At 54.8% G+C, this 16,803-nt stretch overlaps 5 protein-coding genes across 5 annotated transcripts; 2 read left to right on the forward strand and 3 right to left on the reverse strand.

Annotated features, from left to right (window-relative positions):
• Positions 1–200: 200 nt before the first annotated feature.
• Positions 201–1,153, forward strand: FA10DRAFT_73473 (hypothetical protein). Its single transcript, XM_025525672.1, has one exon. It carries the CDS (start codon positions 309–311, stop codon positions 1,026–1,028), a length of 720 nt encoding a protein of 239 aa, XP_025378912.1. The 5' UTR covers positions 201–308; the 3' UTR covers positions 1,029–1,153.
• FA10DRAFT_265560 (hypothetical protein) lies at positions 1,040–2,679 on the reverse strand. Its single transcript, XM_025521113.1, has one exon. It carries the CDS (start codon positions 2,466–2,468, stop codon positions 1,278–1,280), a length of 1,191 nt encoding a protein of 396 aa, XP_025378913.1. The 5' UTR covers positions 2,469–2,679; the 3' UTR covers positions 1,040–1,277.
• Positions 2,680–4,999: 2,320 nt separating this feature from the next.
• Positions 5,000–7,469, reverse strand: FA10DRAFT_259050 (LETM1-domain-containing protein; the record flags this gene model as incomplete). Its single annotated transcript, XM_025519945.1, has 2 exons — positions 5,000–6,640; positions 6,705–7,469. 2 exons carry the CDS (start codon positions 7,467–7,469, stop codon positions 5,000–5,002), a joined length of 2,406 nt encoding a protein of 801 aa, XP_025378914.1.
• Positions 7,470–7,895: 426 nt separating this feature from the next.
• Positions 7,896–8,968, reverse strand: FA10DRAFT_278466 (RBP11-like subunits of RNA polymerase). The gene is made up of 4 exons (XM_025523460.1): positions 8,832–8,968; positions 8,670–8,767; positions 8,383–8,459; positions 7,896–8,188 (listed from the first exon to the last, which is right to left on the reverse strand). The coding sequence occupies exons 1-4, from the start codon at positions 8,931–8,933 to the stop codon at positions 7,944–7,946; spliced, it is 522 nt and encodes a 173-aa protein (XP_025378915.1). The 5' UTR covers positions 8,934–8,968; the 3' UTR covers positions 7,896–7,943.
• Positions 8,969–9,095: 127 nt separating this feature from the next.
• On the forward strand, positions 9,096–16,654 carry FA10DRAFT_265564 (hypothetical protein). The gene is made up of 3 exons (XM_025521114.1): positions 9,096–9,370; positions 9,435–9,745; positions 9,802–16,654. The coding sequence occupies exons 1-3, from the start codon at positions 9,281–9,283 to the stop codon at positions 16,160–16,162; spliced, it is 6,762 nt and encodes a 2,253-aa protein (XP_025378916.1). The 5' UTR covers positions 9,096–9,280; the 3' UTR covers positions 16,163–16,654.
• The last annotated feature ends 149 nt before the right edge of the window (positions 16,655–16,803 follow it).

Raw genomic sequence — 16,803 nt, forward strand, 5'->3', positions numbered from 1 at the left:
CTGGCCCTTTTACTATTTTGCGATAGTGAGTTGGATCTGCGACCATCCTCTACTCCCTTTCCTGCTTGTGCTAATCCATCGTTGCAACAGGTCACGAACATCATTGGGCGCTTCGCATGGATCATTTATCTATTACCTGGACCAGCCTCAAGTCTTCTGCGTATCTTCGTCATCGCACTCATCGAGATGCTCCGACGCTTCCAGTGGAATTTCCTTCGTCTGGAGAACGAGCACTTGGTGGGTCCCTCTCATTCTCTTGTCTCTTTGTACTCGCCTACTGACATTGTACAACGCAGGGTAACGTCGACATGTATCGAGTCTCGAGAGAGGTTCCACTGCCATATCGGTTCGAAGCGAAGCAGGACGCCGATGATGACGATGACGACTACGAAGAGCGCGATGAGACCCGGAAGAAGGGCATCCGCGGTGCGCTTAGAAGCATTCAGCTTCGGACTCGGCGTGATGTGGCGGCATCGAAGGACCCAGAGGTCGGCACCGAAGCGCAGGAGCAGGTGCAGCGAGGACAGGTGCCGGAGCAAGCGCTCAGCGAAAATGAGCAAGAGGAAGAAGTGGAGCAAGACGACGAGGCAGGAAAGGGTGTTTCGAGACGACGGGGCCAGACCCGGAGCCGATCTTTTATGGAGAGCCTCAAAAAGTCACTCGTTCCAGACGATGGTGGATTGGCCGCCCATTACGGTGGCGGGCTTGCTGGGAGCTCTTCGTCGGATGAAGACGGAAATTCGAAGAAGCCAAGGTCGAGAAAGTCAAGCGGGACCAGTGGAAAGAGCGGTGGGATCAGCTCGCAGTCTTCTTCAAGCAGCAGCAAGGGCAAGTCCGACAAGAAGGACAAGGCAGCGAAGAAGGTGAAGAAGAGGGAGCTGCGACTGGACGACATTGGCGCTGCACATGGGTCTAGCGGCAGGGATTATCAGCCTCAGACGTTTGAGCAGGGAAGCGAAAGCGATCTAGACGATGATGACAGTGAACCGGAAGAGCCGCAAGAAATTGTAGAAGATTCGCACGCTTGAGTGGAACATTTTGTCCTTAGAGTCAATTGAATGCGGATTTCCTAGGTCTTGAATGCTGAGAGACAGAGAGTGTGACGTTGTACAAAATTGAGGACAATGGAGAGAATGCTAGGGAACGTTGTTGATGTGAGAATGAGTTGGCTGTCTAGGACGAACCCATGACGGCTCGGGTATATGCTGGAAAACAATAATGAAGAGAAGGGAGCGAACGCTCAGCGCTCGGATTGTTGTTGAAGGATAGTGAATCGCTCAAAAGAAGGACTTTGCGTAGCACGCCGAGGTGCTGGCGGAGTTTCTTGCGGTGTGAGGAAGAAGCTCTACGATAATTTCGTCGTTGTCCTGCAGACCCTCCTCGTACAGAGCGCGATCGTTGTCAAGCCTGCGCCTGTTGTCGGTCGGCTCGTCGCAGTCGCTGGTGCTTGCGATGACGAGGGCCAAAGAGCGTGGGGAGCAGTCGAGGCGCCTACTGACATGTTCTTTGAGCTCAAGGACTGAGTCGCTGCTTGATGTTGCGATCTCGACTCGCTGCGGGGCTTCGTCGACAATGTCTTTGGGCATGATGAAGACGAGGTTGAGCTGCGGAGGAGGCGAGGGAGGGCATTGAAACGGAGAAGTCATCTCCATCCGCGATGAGAGGGTCGAGTATGCGTCGGACCAGACAGACGATGCCGAAGAAGAGACAGACGAGAGGGAGTCGAGTGTGTCGAGCGAGACCATCGACACAGGGCGAGTGTTTGCCGTCATCGTCTCCATTCCCTTGGCGACGTTGTCTCCGCCGAGCCGGGGCTGCGCAGCTCCATAACCCTCCATGAAGTCAAGGTCCAGGCCCCGGCAGTGGAATGACTCTTGGCTGAGACTTCGCTGGAGAGGAGTGGATACACCGCTGGCTCCGACACTGCCAATGGGTGCTGACGATGCCGCTGCAGTGGCGGCCTGAAGCGAGAGGAGAGCTTTCGGATCAAGGTCGTGTCGGGGCAGGAAGGCGTGTTCATCGTCCTCGTCGAAGGCGGACAAGTCGAGGAGAGGAGCAGGGCACGCCGGACGGCTCGGAATGGGCATCGGCGGTGGGGAGGAGGGTGGAGCATTGTGGAAAGGGACAACGCGAGACAGTCGACCGTGCCATCGTCCGACCGAGGAGGATGATGATGTCGATTCTGGCTGAGACGAGAAGTAAGGCTGGGTGGGAGAACTTGGGGAAAAGGAGCGCTGGCTTGGCTTTTTCTTGCGCTTGCCGTCTTGTTGCTCGAGCTCATCGGGTGGGAGCAGCGAGGAACTTCGCGGTCGTCGTTTCTCGCGAAAGATTGATGAAAGCGAGATCGTCTTGCGAATCGGTGCCTGCGTCATCCTTGGCAGCGTCGTGCCCGCGTTGGATACAGAGTTGCTGACGGTTGACGGCTCTAGGTGAGAGTCTGCTGACTTGCTTGGAATCATGGACGTCATCTTTCCTCTTTTGAGGAGAGGTGAGAGATAAAGGAGCGGAAGGAGAATGAGAGTGGGGTGACAAATTGGGTGGGATGAGGCTCTTGGCCTTTATAATGACAGTGAACAGTTCCCGCACATTGCTCACAGATCGGCCCGAGTCAGACAAGAAAAGATACTGCGTCGGACACAAAGCATCTGCCGCTACTCCCCCCCTCTCTCTTTGCTGCGTCCAAATAATTCCCACAAGAGCAAGGGCAAGCAGGACACGGTACGATTGGACAGCAAAGGTGCATAATGGGCTTCTGTACTGTACTGCACATCAATCTGTGTACACGTTCACACGCCTGGTTCGGCCTTGAGACAGCAGGCCAGGGGCGGAAGATTGGATAGCTGCTCGCATAGACCCTGCCTCGACTTTGATCGTTGTCCGATTCATTGTCTGCACTGCGTAAAGTTGAGAATACATGTTAATGCATATAGCTGTGCTGATGTCTGACTGACGCCGGCCGGCCGGCGAGCCTGCATGATACGAGCCAAGCCGGGCGGGCTTTCGGTAAAGTCGAGGCCCGCTCGGGCTTTGTTGCGATAGATAGCCCAGCAAATATTAGTGCCGTACTCGAACCTTGGCTTCAGAAGATTGGAAGCTGCAAGGGCAAGGCAATTGAAGAAGTCCTTGCCCAGCTTGCATGACATTTCGTTAATTCTGAAGTTTGGAAAGGCGATCATGGATTTGCATTTGTATACTGACGTGAGGCGATCATTAACTATTGATGTGCGGGATTAGCAAATCTCTGGAGAGAAAGCATGGGAATTTCGGGAGGTGCGCTCAAAAGTTCCGCTGCCTCCTTGGTCGAAGACCTCGGGCCGCCTATGTGGGACGACTTGACCAACGCCCGAATTGCACAGTACTCCGCTACGCTCTATCTCGAAGTCCCCCTGCCTTGCCCCACATACGGTCTGGCTTCGTTCCATGTCGCTCGGAAGGGATCGTCAAAGAATGTACATGACATATATTCTAGACTCTGTCACACCTCTTTCTCACCCCCTCAAAAGCTGTCTTGGTTTTTTTTCCTGATTGCCATTGCTATTGAGCAAGCAGACTGTTGAAACGACGGACATAGATTCGCAACAAAAACGATCCGAATTCTAAATCAAGAGAACTCTAAGTATGGTACTGCCACTACTGCTACTACAAGTACTGTACTACTGCGAACGAAAGAGGACGGGGATGGGAAGTGGAAAGGGGAAATCACAGCGGGATGCGAATCGCCTCCTTGTTCAACCGCTTGGCTTTGAAAGGTCGTGTGGGCGGTGCGAAGCGCGCGGCGCGCGCGCGCGCGAATGTGGTGTGCTTTTGAGTGGCTTGGCTTGACGTAGCGATCCCGCGTCGGGGCGTCCCGGTCGGGCCACAGCGCGTGTCGCTGGCAGGCTTTTTCTGGCTGTCGTCAAGTCGGGCCGAAAAGACTTCGAGCGGCTTGCTGCGCGCCACAAGTGACGTGCCTGCGGCGTCAGCAATCACACGTCCCGGACTTGTTGCAGCCACCTAGAAGGTCTCTCAACCGTTGGCCGTCACCATGAAGATCGGCGGGCTGCAAAGCGGGAAGCGGAGCTCAGGAGAGTGACTCTTGAACGCTCGGTCCCACCTTCCGTCCTCACACATTCACGAATGTCAGTACGGTGACGGAAGGGTCGGACTCTCTTGACGCGCACTACTCTTAGTCCAAGCTACGGGCAAGCTGGGAAAACGATTTGTGATGCAATGAATAAACCCTCCTCTCAGCCCGTAGTGGCCAAACAGGCAGCAATAACGGGTGGCATTTGCTACTTATCGACACATCAAGGTCGCCATACTCAGCCTTGTGCTCTCTCCCAGCAGCACTTGCACCTTCACCCATGGCCCTGGCCTTCCTAGCTTCCGAACGTCGTTGAGGCCTCTCCGCGGCCGTTGCGAGATCTATGGGATGTTCGCCTGCAGAAAAAGCAAGGAGCTCATGGAAGCAGGTAAAGCTAACGAATAGGCTTCACTAGAGGTCAGGGCTCACGTAATAGCTGCTTGGCGAGTGGTAAAGAGCGTCAAGCTAGCTTAGGAACGGACAGGCCGGTGGTAGGACAGCTTCTTCTGTGCTCTGCATCTCCTGACATGGAAGCGAACGACAAACAAATCGACAGACTGATGAACGGACAGGTGGAAATTGACTAGCTCGGTTGCATGAACCCTTGCTTCGGTGTAAATGAAGGCACAGGGCACTCCCACAACCAAGCTAGCGATTCATGAGATAGATGGCTCGCTCATACCAAGAACGTTCGCTTTATTGCAAGGCCCTTGGCCCTGATGCAAGGGGAACACGGAACAACGGGCTTCCGAACAATTCACGCGTCGACACCCTTGAACCTTCTTCCAATCAGCTAAAGATGATGATTATTTTTCAGAGGTGATTATTGACATTGCTGAGACTGACAATGATAATGGCTTGATGGCTTGGTTGGACGGAGATTGGGAGCGAATGAAGGGTGGAAAGATACAACCTTTACGATAAACAAGAAGCAATTTACTCGACAATGTCCTCTCGTCGCGGCTTGCGCTCGTCCTTTCGTTCACCACGAAGGGCGTCGCCTTCGGCTCGGATGTCCTTGACCTGCTCATCTCGCATGATGCCCAAGCCTGTTTCGTGCTGTGCGAGTTCGACGAGATCGGCGAGAGGCACAAGTCCATCGTTGTCGACATCGAGCTTGTCGACGAGCTTCTCGAGAATGTCCTCATCTGGCCGGTGCTTGATGAGTCGGAGTGCCTGCTCGAGGTCGTCGACGCTGATCTTGCCTGCCGGGCTGGCCTCGATGATGTTCATGCGACTGCCCACGTCACGATCGTACTCTTCGAGCTGAGCATCAATCTTTTGCAGCATGGCCTTGACACGCTTGGCCAGGCTTCGTGACGAACTCGATGTGGTGCTGCTCGTCGTTATCTTGGCCGCTGCCTCTGCCATCTCTTCTGACTTCTGATCGCCTTGTCCTCCAGCTTGTGCCTCTCCCTTGGCCGCCACTTCGGCAGTTCCAGGCGACAAGGATACACCCTCGTCGTCGGTTTCGCCGGCAGAGACTTCGCGGATGAGCTGGGCGAGCTCTTCGCGCTCCTTGAGAACGCTTGACTTGGCGCTGAGAATACTCAACGCTTCGCCCAGCTCCGTCAGCTGCTCGTTGGTCATCTTGGGCTCCCGAGGATCAGGGTCGACCTCGCGCTTGGGCAAGAGCGAACGAGCTTCCTCTTCCTCTCGGCTGAGACGGGCCATCTTCCGCTCCTTCTCCTGTCGCCGGGCCTCCTCTTCGGCATGCTCCTGCTCGGCCTCGTCTTCGATGAGCTCTTCCTGCTGCTGCAGGACCTCGAGTCTCTGCTTGTTGGTAGCTGCGTCCTTGCTGACGTTGAGCTCGGCCTCGCTTATGAGGTTGTCGGGCAGGCTGCTCAGCGTCAGCTCAAGGCTCTTGAGCTGAGTGCTCTCTCCCTCTTCGCTGCCCTGAGGCAGGTAGTTGAAGGCCTTTGACAGGACGAGAAGAATGCCGCTGATACGACGGTGCAGGTGCAGGTCGATCCACTGGTACATCTCTTCTTTCAACCTGTCCTCGCTGAGGTTGAGCGTTTGGATGCCTCGATTCTGGCAGGCGTTTTGCAGCTCGTACAGGCTCAGGTTCTCGACTCCCTCGGCAGAGATGGTCATGTCGTCTTGCTTGATGCGGCTGAGCTTGTGTCGGATCTGAAAGCGAAGGTAATTGTCGGTTCCAAACGCGTTGATCTGCATATACCGGCACATGGACACCAATTGAGGTCTCGTCAGATTGTCGAGCGTGAGATCATCCTCGAACAGCTTGGCGACACGAATAATGTCTTCCGGTGACGGCTCTTCTCCGGTCGACCTGACCTTGCGGAAGAATTCCTTGAACTCATCGGAGCTCTTGACCTTGTCGCCAGGAGAGATGCCACCTTCTTTGATCGTCTCTTGGAGGAATTTTGCCACTTCTAGGCGAGCTTTGATGAGGCCGCGCCGCTTCTCCTCGACCGCAAACTTGCTTTCGAATGTACTCGGGAGCATGTTGGGGAAAATCTTGATGGCGACGGGCAACAGCAGCTCGCCTGCTGGAATGATGATGAAAGGCACGAAGGGGATCAAACGAAGCAAGTCGGCAGTCGTACGCTTGAGCTAGAAACAGGGCTGTGGGATCAGCAAACGATGCATTGAGAACCAAGGCTTATGCTCAGCTTACCTGTCTGTGCTCTCTTCTGGTAAGATTGTACCCGAGCATTAATCGCCTCAATAATCTGGCGCTGATTTTGACCTCCTTTGCCAGGAGCTTGGTACCGTGCCAGTAATGGGCCGCCTCCTCCTTGACCTTGATCCAGGCACGCTTGACCAATGGCTGTCGCTTCCATCTTTCTTCAGCCTCCTTTGCCTCGAGCTCCTTCTCCTGCTTCTCGGCCAATAGTGCCTGTGAAGCACTAAGTTGGTTGGCATCGGAGCCAAGTTCGGCCCCTGGTACGCCAGACACAGGGCTGACTCGGGAGATGTCCGACGTTGACACTGGCGCGTCTTTGTTCTCCGGCGTGGAGCCAGCCGTCTGGTACAGCGGTCCCTGCTTTGGCCTGGTCTCTGATGTTTGCTCGCTCTTCTGTTGCTTTCCTGGGCCTCTAGAAGGTGGCGGGGGAGGAGGACCTGAAGAATGAGTCTCCTGTGGCTGAACGTGCTGGAAGCGCTTCAGGACGAGAGGAGAAAGCGACGATCCCCTCCGTGGCGACACAATGAGGAATGTCTTTCCTCGTCTTCTGCCTTGGCCATCTGACTTTTGGCTGCTACTGGAGAAGGTGCGGTTGCGAAATTGAGGAGCAAAAAGCCCGAGCACATCGGCCTGCGAAGCAAAACCGGTCTGCTGCTGCGCAGCCCGAGCAGCGGCAACGAGGCTGGTGGTGGCCAAAGAGAGCCCTCGAGTCTGCAGAGGCCTCGACAGGCCTGCCGTCCCTGACGAAAGTAGCATCCCTGAGCTTGTCACCTTCGGTTCTGAGTTTGATGTTCCTTAAAAGCTCGGAATTCGATGTCCACGTTTACTTCTCCACAAGGGCTTCGGCTTTAGGCGAAATTGGTTGTCGAGAAAGAGGCTCACAACTGGAGCATACTGTCGCCAGTGCTCCGCTAGACTGTGTGAACGCTTCCTCTGTTCGTGAACACAAGCAAAGCCGCGATGGAACGAAGCTGAATTTGCGTCGAGTCGTTCTGGTTGGGCACGGGGTTCCTGTCGAATGGAGGGGCCGAACGAAGAAGCAGGAAAATGTAGCAGCCTCCGTTGCGTCCCATAAAATTGGCCTGCGCACGCACCACCTTCGGCCGAAAAAGAACGAAACGGCCATGTGTTTTAGAGGGATGCTTTAGATGTGAAGATGACGAAGGATGATAAAAATACAATGACGGGTAGGTAGAGTACACACAAGCAGCAACGAGGCAAGTAGGCCTCTCATTCATCCGGCACGTCCATCTCTGTGGCTCTCCGGCGATTCTCAGCGTCAATCTTTTGTGCCTGTCGGATCTGTTTGCCGCGTTCCACAATGGCTCGCAGCTCTTCCTCGTTGGCGCCCGGTTCGCGGAACCGCTCAAATTTGCCCTCAGAAAGATCTTTGGAATATGACGAGCCGATTGTTTCGAACAGCGTCTCGAGATTGTCCAGTGCTTCTTTGAGGGCGACGAGGGAAGATTGACCATCTGGAGACGAGAAGAGGTCAGCTTCTCAGGCATCGGAAAACGTTGTAATATGGCCTTGAAATGATCAGTAGGAACCAATGGAGTAATATTTTGTTTGGATCGTCATCCACCCGCCCTCTTTTGGGTGCGAGCGTGCTGATAAATCCCTTATACATTTGCTTCATCCTTTTCCTGGTCCTCGAGCGACAACTCACCAAACATTTGGATGCGCAGATGGATCTTGGGCTCGCTCGGATGCGGGTTGCTGTAGCCACAGTACTGAACTTGGGGACTATCGAGGTCTGGTCAGCGTCCGCCTTTCCTCAAGTCAAGAGACAAGAGAGAAGAGCAACCCTCAGCAACGAAGAATTCCTGTATATTTTGATGCCTCATCGCTACTGGGGAGAGGACACGTTGATTTGCCTCCCCTTTTCGCTCCGAGATCTAATAATATTTGATAATCCTCGGATGCCCCTCGTAGTGAATGCACAGAGGTACTCACTTTTTCATGAGCATGTATCGAATGACATTGCCGAGAGTGTGGTCTTCCTGGTGCAGGCAATATGTTGCTGCTGACAGATCCTTCTCATATCCTTTGAGCTGTCGGACAACCAAGAGGTCAATATCAAGAGGGTAAGAGAGCATAGAAAAAACAGGCACTCACAATCTCGATCTTATCGTTCAATCCTGGCACGCTTTCCTGATCCGTGTCCATCGCCACCTGGTCGATTGCCTGGGGCTCCGAGGCCTGCGGTACCTCGGCCATCTCGCAGTTGTCGTCCTTGTTCAAGAAAGATCGCGAAAAAGAAAAAGTAGTTCAGAAGGAAGGAAAAAATCCCAGCCGGGGCGGCATGCCACGTGCGAAAGGCGCACAGACGTTCTCAGAAGTTTAAAGTGTGCGCGTTGAACGCGCGCGACGTGATGGGGCCAACCAACACCTGAACTGCTGCTTGCTTCTTCTTGACCAGGGAAAGTGTTCCCTGGTCCCAAAGAAGACGCCGTTCGATTATTGCAGCATCACTTGGAAACATGGCATCACCACCCATCATCGACAGCGAATGCTACGGCGAGCATGATCCAAAGGATGCGTTGTCGGGCCATTCGACGCCCTCAATGGCAAGGTCGCATTCGGATTCTGGATCTGGAGGAAGCTCTGACATAAGGACGCCTGCCGACGAGATGCCACCGTCCAAAAGGGTCAAGGTAAGCGGCCATGCTTTGACGAGCCTCCTGTTTCCTGAGCTGAAGGGCATTCTCACTTTTGAAGGGCGACAGTGACTCCCCCTTGGAGGGCTATAGGTTCGGAAGTGACCCACAAGTCGTCCTTCACCATTCAGGCTTCTTCTCAGCGCCAGCGGTTTTATCGAATCAACCTTTGAGAAAAGAGATAAAGAGCAGTGCGAAAGGCAAGGATGCAAGCAAGCGAACGCCTCCAAAGCCATTCTCGAAGCTCTCCAAGGGACAGAGCACCCTGAGCAAGTACTTTGGAAAGAGAGCAGCATCGCCTGTGTCTACACCACCAAAGAAATTTCCTGCGACGACGCCAGAGGAGAGGCAGCCTACTCCCAAGAGCAAAGTGTATGTGCAAGCAGCTATCATTCGTCCTCCACATATACTGACATCGACGGTCACAGGCGACCGCCCTCGCCGGATGTATATGTCGTCTCCGATGACGTTGACGACGATGATGACGACGATTTTGATGACGGTATGATGGAAGAGGACGAGGAAGAGGACAGAGACCAGATTTCATATATCGACATTGACGAAGATGAGGAGGAATTGGCGGCGAGACAGCAGCGGCGGCCAAAGTCCTCATCGAAAGCAAAGGCAGACGATGCGACGACAAAGAAGAGGGCACAGAAGGACCTGAGTGGCATAAAGAGGCCAAGGTTCGTCCCGTCAATCTCTCAAGCCACGCAGAAAGAGAAGGAGGCAAAAGACAAGGAACAGCGAGGCATGTTCCCTCCCATCTCGGACCTGAATGACATCTTTGCCGACATTGTCAAACGGACACCCGAGGTCGAGAACCTAGCAAAGACTCTCGAGGGTCGGCCACTTCGGGTTTCGACGATGTGCAGTGGCACCGAATCACCCTTGCTCGCACTGCGACTCATGTCAAGGGCTATCAAGGAACTTCACGGCATCGCCATTGAAGTCGAACACGTCTTCTCGTGCGAAATTGAACCGTACAAGCAGGCCTACATAGAACGCAACTTTGCCCCACCGATCCTCTTTCGCGACGTCTGCGAGCTGGGCAACGACCGTGCCCACACTGCGTATGGAGCCCTCGTCGACGTGCCCGGCAACGTGGATCTCCTCGTCGCTGGCACGTCCTGCGTCGATTTCTCGAATCTCAACAACAAGAAAAAGGGCATAGAGGATGGCGGCGAGAGTGGCCGAACGTTCTTTGGAATGCTTGACTGGGTGAAGCGCCATCAACCCACCATTGTCATTCTTGAGAATGTCATGTCAGCGCCCTGGGAGGGCGTCAAGGACGAGTTCGTTTCCATCGGCTACGACTCGGCCTACTCTACCCGATTTGATACAAGGAATTACTACGTTCCGCACACCCGCCAGCGAGGCTACCTCATTGCGACGAAGAATCGCAAGGACTGGTATGCCGACAACTGGGAAGCCTTAGCCAGAAGCCTGGCTCGGCCCGCATCGTGTACTCTCGAGTCCTTCCTCCTGGCCGCCGACGATCCCAGGATTCAACGAGTGCGCAACCAATTTGCGCTGGGCGAGGGGTTCGACAAGGGCCGCTCCGTCATCGATTGGTCAAAATGCCAGGGCCGCCACGAGCGGGCGCGAGAAGAGGAGGAGCTCGGCAAGGCCAGACCCTTCACGGCGTGGGAAGAGGGCGGTACTTGCAAGCTGTCCCATGGCGCCTGGAACGAGTGGGCGATGCCGATGCCGGAAAGAGTACTGGATCTGCTCGACATCACCGTGCTCCGATTGGCAAAGCAGGGCATCGACGCACACTACAAGAGTCGCATCTGGGAGCTGAGCCAGAATGTCGATCGCAACATTGCCAGCGCTCGGCCTGGAGTTTCAAATTGCATCACACCCACAGGCATGCCCTACCTCACAGGCAGAGGTGGTCCCATGGTCGGTCTTGAGGCGCTTTCGCTACAAGGATTGCCCATCGACGAGCTACTATTGACGCGAGAGACCAACGACCAGCTGCAAAACCTGGCCGGAAATGCAATGAGCTCGACTGTCGTGGGAACCTGCATCTTGGCTGCACTCGTCATTGCCAGGCCCGATCTTGCCAAGACGCGAGAGAACCAGCCTGCCAAGATGGACATCGATCTTACCAAAGGAGACGGAGATGCTTCAGTAAAACCCAATGGCCTGCCTGGCACGCAAGTGGTGGGCCATTTAGCGGAAGGGGAGCACGACATCATCTCTTGCCAAGCGGTCGATATGCCCAAACTGCTGAAATGTGCGGCGGCCAGCTCCATGCGTTGTGACTGCGAAGGGCGCATGATGACGACGAAGCTTGATGTGTACCGGTGCAAGTCTTGCGACTTTACGACATGCGCCAATTGCAAGGGACGGCCCGAGCATGACTACGAGCTCGATGAGCGCGAAAGACTGGACCCGGACGGATTTGCCAAGATGGTCAAGGCGGCCCTTCCAATGCGTTTCCTCCTGGGCGGCCTCACCACGACAGTCATTGAAAAGCTCGCTGAAGGGGCAGAAAACAAAGACAAGAAAATTTTGGGGCTGTGGGCGGCGCGTTTGGCAGAAGTGCTCTCCGACGGTGTCGAGCTTCGTTTCAACGAGCTTCTGCGGCAGAGGACATGGCTGGCCTGCTACAGTGGTTATGGCGTACGGTTGGAGCTGTGCCTTGATCCGACGCAACCCCACTGGCGACTGTTCGTTGAAGCGGCACCGGAGGAAGCAGCGGGCAGCCCGCTTCGCAAGCTCCTCCTTAGGCCAGTGGCTCGTATGATGCTCGATACCACAGCTCGCGACTCGAAGCTCCTCGACGCCCAGTGGGAAATCTGCCTGCCGTCTCAAAAGTCGTTCAAAGCGGAATTACATCTCAAAGGCAAGCTTGTTCCCACATGGGAAGCCTCACTGGGTCTGGAAGGAGACATTGGCAAGACGAGGAGATATTCTGCGTTTGATCTAGCCATCCCGGAAGAGGTCAAAGAAAAACTCGATACCGATATTTCGGGAGAGTATCAGCTGCTAGCAAAGTGCGGCACAGCCAATGGTGCTCTACACGTCCAACACGGCAGTGCGAAACAGGACGCCAGAAGACTCTTCTTCTTCCTGGACACGGACCGTTTCAAAGGGAAAGAGGCAGACCGATTCGTCTTTTCGAGCGAGATAGAGCGCTTGCCATTTCCAAAAGAGCGCGTCGTCATTGCACGTTGCGAGGACGGATGGAAGCTTCCGAGGGCGCAATTGTTTAATGCCGACTACAAAAAGGAAGCTGAATCGGCGGTCAAGGAGACAAGGAAGTCGATCAACATTTTCCTTGGTGGGCAGTGGGCACCGTGCGATGCTCTCAAGGTCTCAAGACCCCGAGAACTCCGCGCGACGCTGGCTGTAGCTTCTTCCTCTATGAGCTCGCTTCTTAGCTGCCGAGAAGCGAGCACCATAGTTAGCAGCACCGCTTCAATCCACGGGACTGCTCGCAGCCTTTGGCCACATGCGGACGACCTCTGGCACGAAGTCGACCTCGAGCACCGAGCAAGCATGACATTCCGTGCCTTGGCCTGGCTAACAGAGAGGGTTGCAATTCCTGCTGCCCTCTTAAGCTGGATGTCCCTTGGCATGCCTTCAGATTGGGAAGAGGGGTGTAAGACGCCTTGTCAAGACTGTGCCCCTGCAACTCCCGACATGCAGTGGCTCCAGCTACCGAAGAAACAGCCCATCCCCATGGAAAACGACCGTCAGGCCGGACCCTACGAGCAGGCGTTGAAGCGGCGGCCAGCGCCTTTTGTCGTCCAGCTCCGTGTGGACACAAAACAGAGCAACGAAGATGGGGTGACGGGAAAGATGCGGATAGGCGTCAATCCTTTGACGCTTGCACATCGAGCCTTGGCGCGCTTGCCCCTGAACGATTCCGTCATTGGTTCACCATCCCTCGGCTGGCGCTTGTCAAAGATCGACAAGCAGCAGAACATGTTCAACCTTCCCAAGTACACCCTTCGCAGTAATCGAGGCGATGCAGAGGCAGATAATCCTCGTTTCTTCAAGCTCGAGCTGAGGCCGGAGCAAAAGAGATCATTGACGTGGATGCTCGCTCAGGAGAGCAGCGAAATCGAGCCGTTCCAGGAAGAAGAGGTGGCGGAAGGCATGCTGGAGCCCATGGGCTGGCGCGTCGAGGGCAAAGCGAGTCGTCAGGTGCTGGTGAAGGGTGGCGTCCTCGCTGATGCTGTGGGTTACGGGAAAACTGCCATCACTCTGGGTCTTATTGCTTCGACTCGAGATCGGCCCCCGCCCGTCGACCCTACCGGCGGCTTCATTGAGACAAAGGCAACCCTCATCATTGTTCCACCACACCTGTGTGGCCAGTGGCGGACTGAGATCATCAAATTCTTAGGCAGCAAGCTTCGTGTCGAGGTCATCCACTCCAAGGCCGAGCTCAACAAGATAACAGTTGAAGATTTGTGCGATGCCCGCATCGTCATCATGTCCATCACCGTCTACAAAAGTGACGCCTACTTCGAAGCCCTTGCTCGGCTATCGGCAGCCAATCCGCTGCCGGCAAAGGAGGGGCGATTCTTTGACTCGGCCCTGCAACTCTCGCTGGCAGGTCTGCGTAATCGCGTCCGAGAGCTCAAGTCGGAGGGCTCCAAGAAGGTGTGGGAGTCCATTTCCCAGCGTGTCGACTTTAACAGCGACCACGTTACGAGCAATCATGCCAGCAAGCGTGTCCGAGGGCAAGTCGATGCTGACAGCAAGAGAGCCGAGGGCAGCAAGAAGAGGCAAGTCGACGAGAGCGAAGACGAGGAAAATTTCATCATCCTCCATGACGAAGTCGAGGAAAAGAAGACAAAGAGGCCGGCAATTGGTGGTGGGAGCGACATCTGGGGCCTCAAGTCCTTAGCAGTGCGCAAGGACTGGACCCAAATGGCATCGCCTCCCCTCGAGGCTTTTCACTGGGCAAGATTGGTCGTCGATGAGTTCCACTACATTGCTGAGGAGGCCAACCGGGCCTTTTCGGCCATTCGCGAACTCAAGTCTGATTCTACATGGATCCTCTCGGGCACGCCCCCGACGGCGGACTTTGCCGATGTGAAGGGCATCGCGGCTTTTCTCAAGGTGCACTTGGGTGTTGATGACGACGAGGACTCGACCAAGCAGTCGGTCCGAAGAGGCCGCGAAAAGGAACGGTCGATGGTGGAGCGCTTCAGAAACTTCGTCGAAGTGCGCTCTCCAGCGTGGCATCATCGTCGCCAAGCTATTGGCCAGAGCTTCTTGGACAAGTTCGTCCGTCAAAACGTGGCCGAGATCGACGAGATTCCCTTCAAGATCTTGTTGCGGCCTGTCAGGATGCCTGCAGCAGAAAGAGCCTGCTACCTAGAGCTGGCTCATACCATCGAGGCTCTTGACCTTCGATTGGCACGGAGGATCTTCAAGGCCCAATCAAAGTCAGCCTCTGCCAAGAAGAAGGGTGCAGACGGTATCAACGATCGTGACGAGCGGCTTCGCAGGACACTGGGCGAGAGCTCTGGTCCTGAGGAAGCTTTGAGTCGTCAGGCGTCGCACTTTGTTCTGGAAAACGAAGAATCGGAGGTCCACCGCGCCCCAGCACAAAATGCCATTGAGGCATGCGAATTCATCGTTGGCGAGCGGACAAGGCAGCGCGACGAGGTGCTGGAGCAGCTAGAGCGGGAGCTCGAGGTGACAAAGCAGCAGCATTTCAAATTGCTCTTGGAGCGTAATTATCGAGACCCAGACAATCAGGCGCCCGTCAAGTTTGTCAAGAATGTCGAGTCGTACGCCTGGGGGGATGAGGATTGCCAACCGAAGCTCATAAGCATGCTCAAGCGCCTCGAATTCACAAAGGAAGGCTTGTCCCTGAGGAGAGCCAGGGAGGTGGCGGGCAAGACTTTTAAGGCCAAGAAACCGGACAAGAACCTCGACTGGGAGGAAGAGGTCAAGGTTCGAAACATGGCTCATCTGCTTCAGCGACTGCGTAACGAGCTGTGGTCACGCGAGCAATCTCTTCGCTACTTCACCATGGTCCGCGATGTCCAAAAGGCACGATCGCTGTCGTCCAAAGTGCCCGACAGCAAGCTTGACTCGGGTATCGTCTGTCCCGGCGACAAGTGCGAGCTTGGAGGCAGAACCATGACGATGGAACAGCTCTGTCTCATGTCGGTGTGCGGACATGGAGCATGTCACAAGTGTATGCTGACAAACGCGTACGTGGGCAAGTGCTGCACGCAGGGCTGCCATGGTGCCAGCAAGCCCACTTCGATCGTACGTGCTTCGACTCTGGGCGATGACGAGGAGCAGACGACCTTCTACGGCATGAAGCTCGCTCAGGTGGCGACACTCATCAAGCGACAGATACCGCAAGAAGACCGCGTACTACTCTTCGTCCAATTCGATGGCTTGCTGAAGAAAGTCGACGAGGCCCTGACACGGTACAAGATCAAGCACATTCAGATGAAAGGTTCGGCTGTGCAGAGATCCAACATGCTTGAGCGCTTCCAGGGCGGCGACGAGCGGGTGCTGCTGCTCAACATTGCCGACGAGAGCGCTGCCGGATCAAATCTGACGGTGGCGAACCACGTCATCTTTCTGAGCCCGCTCGTGGCCGAGCACAACCAGCAGTACTTTGCCACGATGGAGCAGGCAAAGGGGAGGGCCATTCGATTTGGTCAGACGAAAGAGGTGAAGGTTTGGAGGTTCTTTGTCCGAGAGACAATCGACACTGCTATCTTGGAGCAGCGAGAGGCCTTGAAAGCGGACGAGATCGAGGGGGACAAAGTGGACCACGGGGATGTCATCGATGTTTAGGTCCGGGCAATCCTGAATTGATACTTTACTGTACTGTACAGGTGGGGGGACAAAAGTCGTGCGTGAGCGCGTTTTTCTCATCTCATCGCCCCGCCAAAACATAGGAAAAATCAAGAATGCTGCCCCTCACGGACCCCAGTCATGACTACCTTCTAAAAGCAATCTAGAGCGGTTTTGAGAAACAAGAAACCTGCTTCATGTGTAGGGCCATCACATAGCTAAGAGCCAAGCGTTTCTCACGGGTGGTGATGGAGCTGACAGACCTCTTAGAGGTGCCCTCCCAAAAAAGGTCGATTTTACTAGTAAATTTCGACTTTTTTGAAAATGGGCTTGCTTTTTCACCCTCTACTCAATCAATTGGCGTGACCACTCTTTGTGCTCTAGCTATGTGGTAGCTGTACGCACAGAGCAGCTCTTCCAGGTTTCAAATCACTTTTAACAGTATTTCAAAGGGTAGTCATGACTGAGGGCCGTGAGGACCAGCAATTCCGCATTTTCCCTATGTTTTGGCGGGAAGTTGGAAACGCGAAAAATCAGCTCGCGTACGACTTTTGTCCCCCCACTGTACGAAACAAAACGAAAGAGAGATTAGACTAATTTATGCGACACGCATCTAAAATTTACCATTTCCACGATTTCTT

The sequence above is a fragment of the Acaromyces ingoldii genome, assembly GCF_003144295.1.
Source record: "Acaromyces ingoldii strain MCA 4198 unplaced genomic scaffold FA10scaffold_2, whole genome shotgun sequence".
Lineage (NCBI taxonomy): Eukaryota > Fungi > Basidiomycota > Exobasidiomycetes > Exobasidiales > Cryptobasidiaceae > Acaromyces > Acaromyces ingoldii.